The sequence below is a fragment of the Ostrea edulis genome, chromosome 8 (genome assembly GCF_947568905.1).
Source record: "Ostrea edulis chromosome 8, xbOstEdul1.1, whole genome shotgun sequence".
Taxonomy (NCBI): Eukaryota; Metazoa; Mollusca; class Bivalvia; order Ostreida; family Ostreidae; genus Ostrea; species Ostrea edulis.
This window is the reverse complement of record NC_079171.1, coordinates 28,082,174-28,089,521: the sequence shown is the minus strand read 5'-3', so window position 1 is coordinate 28,089,521 and position 7,348 is coordinate 28,082,174. Positions and strand designations below refer to the sequence as shown.

At 36.1% G+C, this 7,348-nt stretch overlaps 1 protein-coding gene across 2 annotated transcripts in view; it reads right to left on the bottom strand.

Moving 5' to 3' along the window:
- Positions 1 to 6,037: 6,037 nt before the first annotated feature.
- LOC125662024 (uncharacterized) overlaps positions 6,038 to 7,348 on the bottom strand; it is a 62,705-nt gene continuing 61,394 nt past the window's right edge. Inside the window, exons 26-27 of one of the 2 annotated variants that reach the window (XM_048894199.2) lie at positions 6,288 to 6,447; positions 6,038 to 6,126 (exon numbers count right to left, since the gene is read on the bottom strand). In XM_048894199.2, coding sequence (XP_048750156.2) covers positions 6,054 to 6,126; positions 6,288 to 6,447 — 233 coding nt within the window. In that variant the 3' untranslated portion in view covers positions 6,038 to 6,053. Of the gene's footprint in view, positions 6,127 to 6,286; positions 6,448 to 7,348 lie in introns of those variants that run through there. The other variant, XR_007365227.2, reaches the window with a different exon arrangement.

Sequence of the window (7,348 nt, the reverse complement as noted above, 5' to 3'; positions counted from 1 at the left end):
CTCTGTTGCAACCACAAGTTGTTCCCCATGCAAAATATCACAATGATTGGTGACATGTGCCTGTGGACTGTTTTTATCTGAGAAAAGCGCTTAAATGGGTTGAAATTAGGCATGTAGCGAGGTGAAGCTGTCCCGAGTAAAATAACAAGTAATAATAGCATATTCAAATTAAAGTAAAATCGCGTGTCAATACATAAACAGACATTGTATGACGTGGGGAAATCCCTCGTTTAATTGTCTCGTCGTCATACAAAGTAATATTTATCATATAAACATATACAGATTGAACACTGGACAACGGTAGTAAATAGCAAGGAAATATCATGACATTTTCCCCGCGACACAACTATTGACCTGTACCTCGTGACGTACTTTTATATTATATATCATGAGATTTTCCCCGCGACACAACTATTGACCTGTATGTCGTGACGTACATTTATATTGTGTCGTCATATAGTGTGAAGTACACTGAGGTACATTTTATGATTTTTTTTTAAAACTTTACTCGGGACGCCATTAAAATTAACCAGTTGTATGATATTTTCAAACAGGCCGAATGGGAAGTTGTGCGTCCGCTCGGCAAGAGCATTTTCCAAATAAACTCCGCGGGGAAATCCTCGATTGGAGAATGCTTCAGTTTTAACGCTACAATTGAAGCTCCCAGAAACACGACCAGGGTAAACAAAGACTCACAATGGACGCTTAGTAAGTAAATCAATGTTAAAAATGTAATCCTGGAAGTGGAACTTTTAAATTATGTAACGAAACCAGAAATATGTCTAGTAGTTATATCTCAAAGCAATTCTGCTGCAGGTGGGTTTTATTTTATTTTTTTGTTTTATCAAATATCAATTTATTTTCACAAATTATTTCAGTGGACATTTTATGTCATGTTTGTTATGTATCAAAGAAAGATGAAGGTGTGATGTGGCTATCACAAATTCCCCTGCAATATAATCATCACTATGCCCGATGACGTAGAAAGTTGAAATAATAAAAAAGGATTGCAACATAGCTGTTCATAAAGGGGAATCTGTAGAATGTTATACTGTCTAACACAATAACGTCGAATGCGTCAGATATACGTTCCGTGTATGGTCAGTTTTTAAAATCGATGCAAGCTACTCGTTTAAAGTCAGCATTTTGCAAATTATATGGTCGTTATAACGATCTAGTTTGTCAATACAACCTATCATTGGGTCAAATGCTGTCCAACTTGTTTCATACCGATTGTTAGACCGGTCTTGACACACTGATTTTGACTCCGGATAATTTCGTATACCTGATCAAGATATAGGGCTCACAGCGGGTGTGACCGGTCAACAGGGGATGCTTACTCCTCCTAGGCACATGATTCCACCTCTGCTATATCCAGGGGTCCGTGTTTGCCCAAACTCTCTATTTTGTATTTCTTACACGTGTTATGAGATTGTAGACTGTTCTTTATCTTCACCTTTCATATGGTCTTTTCATTTAATGCTATATGGTACAGTTTCAGGCGAAAGTACGCAAACTCCAACCTATGAACTCGTCATTGACAACACCTCTAGACACTGCCTAGCAGCACAAGACACATTAGCATCAGGCTCAGAATCCATCAACATGGTTTGGACTTACGCTATTGATGGGTTCTTACAAAAGGAAGAAAACTTACAAACTGTCTTTCCGTTCAATAATTGCAAAGTCAAAATCCTTAGACAAGAATCCGACACAGAGGTATCCTTTAAAGCTTTCATAAAGTCTTGTAGTGGCAATTATCTGTTTTGGCCCAGAATCGGCATCTTTAGCCGCCAGGAATGGTACATGGTTTTCGATCGAAAATATGTCACATATGAGAAAAGGGAGATTGTTTCAACCGCTGGGGAACTACACGGCACCACGTCGATGGCCATTCATTTTGATAAGGTGGCCCTACGTAGAGACAACATGAGCCTAAAAGCGTTCACATTCCGCCTTGAGCTGGATCAGGCTGGTTGGGAAGTCGTGGACGTGCTGTGGGTGATTGATCTTCTTCCTGTGTTTTGATTGTTCAGATCACACTCGTATGTCGTTGATTAAATTAAATACATGTGCAAACTTACATCTTTTTACAATATTTCTGCGGTAATTGCACCAATATTATTTCAAAATTACGTCCAGAAAATGTTGACATTGATGAGTAAAACAGTGAAAATTGTATAAAAATCGAACCTGAATTGACTCCAGTCGAATTTTTGTAAAATATATTTATGTTTTGTTACATATGTTTTGTTTGAATAATTATTTTATCTAACCTTAAGTCAAATATACGCAACTGTACATGTTTAATCTATTTTCACTCAATTTTTATTCCCATGAAAAATCCAAAGGGTCACGACATAACTGAATATGACAGTAAGTAGATGCTGCCATAAGACAGTATATTATACCCGAACGCATTTATTTACCTTTAAATAAACTCTCCGTCATACTTGTGTAAACTAAAGAAGTTACCGTGTCACATACTCTACACCAAATATATTCCTGCTGCATATGACAAGACATATTGAGTATTCTTTTTTGGCAAGTGCCCTGGGGCCTACCTCATACTTGTTGAAATATTTAAAACAACCGAGGTTCTGACCCCTAACTCCCTGCTGTACACACTAGGATGCAGTGAGTAGTATGATGAAGAAGAGTCCCAGAGTCATCCCAAACTCCATCATTGTTTGACTATTCAGATATATTTAAAATGGTTGAGTGTTAAAGCAAATAGGAACTGCACTTTAAATGAAATGGAAATATCACGTGTTCAGATATATTTAAAATGGTTGAGATTCCAAGTCTTGAAGCAAATAGGAACTGCACTTTACCAGTATCTGCAAATGAAATGAAAATATCACATGTTCTTCCTATATTATGTAGTAACGCGTCAGCGTGACAAATGCGCTAAAATTGCAATAAAATGCAAAAATAACCTAATTTTTTTTATTCCTCGTCAACTTCCTATGTTAATTAACTAAAACTGAAAGCATTTTCAAAACACATTCTCGCTTTCATTCTATCAGACACATTCCAAAGGCATGACGTTGTTACCTTCGTAACTTATTCTTCCGTTGTGATTGGTCAAAAGATAAGTGACGTAAAATTGAAGTTTGACAGCTGCGGAAAATGTAAACAGTGAACCAGCTGACCTAGAGGAATCATGAAAAGTGAATAGAACAATTTCTTACGTTTACGACGCGTTTGATTGGTGGCAAAATTGTGGACTTCTGGGAAATTTTAGCGGTATATGTGACACTTGCAATGGTTGAAATATTAAAGTAGTGGAGGACAATCTTACAGACTGTAAAATGTATGAGTTCTGAGAACCAGTTTTTTGTAACCCCATTTGCCCCCCCCCCCCCCCCCCCCCCCTCTGGAAGAAGATGATTAATTTATTACAGTTTTACGCCGTGTTGGCCATATCTGCTGAATATAAAAATTTACCTTAGATATTCAGAACTGGATTTTTGTGTAGTTGACATAGCCCTTGGAACAAGTGATACTTTTTACAACTACTAAGGTGACCAGTATGGTCTGTGGACCTATTGCTAATTTCTGCTGGCTGGATCCAGACACGGTTAGTAACTTTCTGTTTACCTTTCCTGTGTTTTCATATCTATTTGATAGCTTTCCACAAGGCAGTTTTTTCCTAGTTAAATCAATTATGTTTAAGGAAATTTGAAGATAACGAACAGTGATCAATCTCATAACTCCTATAAGAAATACAAAATAGATAGTTGGGCAAACACGGACCCATGGATGTACCAAGTCCCACTTCTGGTACATGTATATCCAAATGTCTGTGTCTGCCCAACTATCTATTTTGTATTGCTTATAGGAGTTACGAGATTGATCACTGTTCGTTATCTTCACTTTTCATCGGGATCGACAATCCAACCGGAACTTCCTTGTTGCGACTCATTCAACTGACCAAAATCATCTCCAGGTGATGGAATTGAAAGGTCATCATCTCAAATTTCCATTACTCAAAATGATCCAATGAATTCACGAGTCAGGTGAAAACTTTTTTTTTAAATGCAGTCTTCTTTTCCCGTTTTATGTGTGGGGGGGTATTTAGTTTTGTGTCCTTTCAAAAATCTTTAACTCGTTTTGAGTCATCATCACCAGCTGTAGATTAAGTGTCACATACTTTGACCTTTATATGACAAGCAGGACTGTGGTTGGTAAAAATAAATCATAAATTCCAATTCCATTCACAATATATTTTATTGAAATTTACGATATTTAAAATGAAATATATTTCCATATTTCAGTTTACATTTCATTGCAATAATGATTAAATAAAATCAAGATTAATGTCATTATAATACTGGCGATTTGCATGTGATAATGGTTATATAGTAAAACACAGTTACAGCGAACACAATTATATGAATGCACTCTTACATCGAAGTGAATTTAATTTGTAAATTTTAAAACATTATCAACCTTTATCCAATTGATATTGGATGAAACAAATTACGTTTATAACGAATTGAAATTGCTTATCTTCAGCACTTCGCTACAAGACTATATCCTACACACGTGTTTGTTATTTAATATGGTTATGATTGCCATGGTAGTAATTGTATGTATATATGTCAACCCGTGATCGTGAGTTTTTCTAATTGTGTTAAAAGTATTTGTAAAATCCCATTAATTAATCAGCACGATTAAGATACTACAATCGTGTACAGTATTTAAACCTTTATTATCCTTGGACGAATTTGGCTCCACTTTTTTGGCACGCTGTTTTTGGCTATATTTAGCTCCAAAACTTCATAGTTATTTTGGATTTCAAACATTTCGGTTGAGCATCACTGAAGAGACATTATTTGTCGAAATGCGCATCTGGTGCATCAAAATTGGTACCGTATAAGTTTTACATTAAAAGTATATAGTAAGCACATGCTTGTAATATATGGTAAACTTCAATGACACATGCCTCATATCGGTCATTAGCACAATGAAATGCTATGTGCGTACACATGTTGTCTTTATATCGTTAGTAATATACTATGTCTGTGTACGATTCAGAGTACACGTGTAAATGTACATTCTAATGCAATTGTTTTGTAATCTGCATTTTGATTCGTCAATGTCCTGATGTTTGATGAAGTTAAATGAGTACATGTGTATTAACAAGACGGAATGCTTTTATGGTGACGTAATAATAGTGGCGCAAAACATAACGTCGAGCGTATATATTGCGAGTATAATTCACGATAAAATGTTAAACAAAATATACAAAATATTGAACAAAGTCTTTGTTCCGTTGTATGCATCTAATAAATGTTTGATATTCAGAATAATAAAACAATATGGAGCACGCAGTTTAGGGTAATTGAAAAAAAATTCCCCTCTATAACCTTTCTCAACAGTTGGTGGCAAAACTTTTTTCCAGTGGTACATTGATAAATTCTAAATAAAGTTTCCATAAGGCCAAGTAAAGTTAATTAGTAGATTATCATTCAAACTTCACAAAAAAATGGGGCGGGTGGGAGGATTTTATTTTCTATTTTTCGCCATGGTATTCTTGACCTCGAAAATGCTTTCTCTCATTGAGAAAAGGCTTTATAAATCATAATTACATGTGTACATGTATTTGGGTTTCTAAAAGGCAAAGTGAAACAAAGTACGTTTACGATACCGGACCGGACATAAAAATATTCGGAAATCGTAATTTTGAAAAATAAAAAAAATCGGGGCGGGGCGATTTTCGAGGGGCGGGCGGGAATGATAATCTACTAATTAATCTACTACTTAATTTTACTTGGTCTAACAATGAATATATGAGTTTATTTTCATTGAAACGACCAATTATATAAATAATCTTTGGGATCTGAATGCATTAGATTCGTATTCGATTCACATTCATCTTCAGAAACAACTCTAATAGTGAGAAACGTGGTCACCATGTCACGCCCCTCCACTGACACGTGTTCACCGTGCCACACCCCCTCCACTGACACGTGGTCATCATGTCACATCCCTTCACTGATACGTGTTCATCGTGCCCCCCCCCCCCCCCCCCCACTGACACGCGGTCACCATCTCACGCCCCACCACCATCGTCTGGCCTCCCAAACTTGTTCCTGTCGTAACCGTGATTCTTTATTCCTAATAAACACACAACATTTATCAATTAGTCCAAACTCGAGCGAGGGTATTTCTCAAGTTACATTTGACTTTATCTATTTTGTATTTTCAAGATTAAGATGAGTATACTGAATAATTGATTAGTCAACATTTGTATCTCCCACACTTTGATGTATACTTACGATTTTCTACAAGATCTGACAACCGCCACTACAAGAAGCAAGACAGCCACAAGTCCAGTGAAAGAGACGGAGGCTGCGACAATAAAAGGGACATCTGAGGACTGCAAGTCTTTTTCCTTTGTCGCTATAGTTGATTGCTCAAACGTAGTGTATCCACAATCTGTACAGTAAAGGTGGTATGATGGGATATTGTTTTATAACCTTTTTTGAAAACAAGTATTCTGAGAGTATTGCATGACAATAAATATTCCCCTACCAGTCGCAAATATTACTATACCACAACAATATTGTAATAAAGTAATAATTGGCGAACCAGGATAGGAATTATTGGAAATCAACTACTATTCAGATACAAAGCCTAGACCAGGAAAAAAGACAGATTTATTATAAAGTTTAAGTCTTTAACCAAGTCAATGAACAGGGAAATGTTGGTGATCATGAATACTTTTCCTACATTGTTGTATTACTATGTTAGAAGGTTTAACAAGTGTATCATATATATCAACAGAGATAAGAAACTTGGATGTAAACTAATATGTCATGCTAATTTTCTAAGTTCAAGGACCATAACCTAGTGAAAATTCAATGAACCAAGACGAAATTCAAACTTGATCTGTAACTTGTTATGGCGAAGCAATGTTCCAAATATCAAATGAATACCTGCAAGTACAACAACAAAAATCCGGAAAACTGATAGCTCACGCTATTGTTTTTTAAGTTTAAGGGAAAACGTAGTGAAAAATCAACGAACCGAGACGAATGTCGAACTTGAATCTTTAACTTGTTACGGCAAAACAATGTTAAATATCAAATGAATATCTGCTAACACAACCAAAACAAAAGTCTGGGAAACTGATAATGCATGTTATTTTTCTAAGTCCAAGGGCCATAACTAAGTGAAAAATCAACGGACCGAAACGAAAATCGAATTTGATCTGTAACTTCTTAAAGAAAAGCATTATTCCAAACACCAAATGAATATCTGCAAGAACAAGAAAAAATGCGGAAAACTGATCTGACGGACAGACGGACTGAGCGCAAACCTAAATTCACCTTCGACG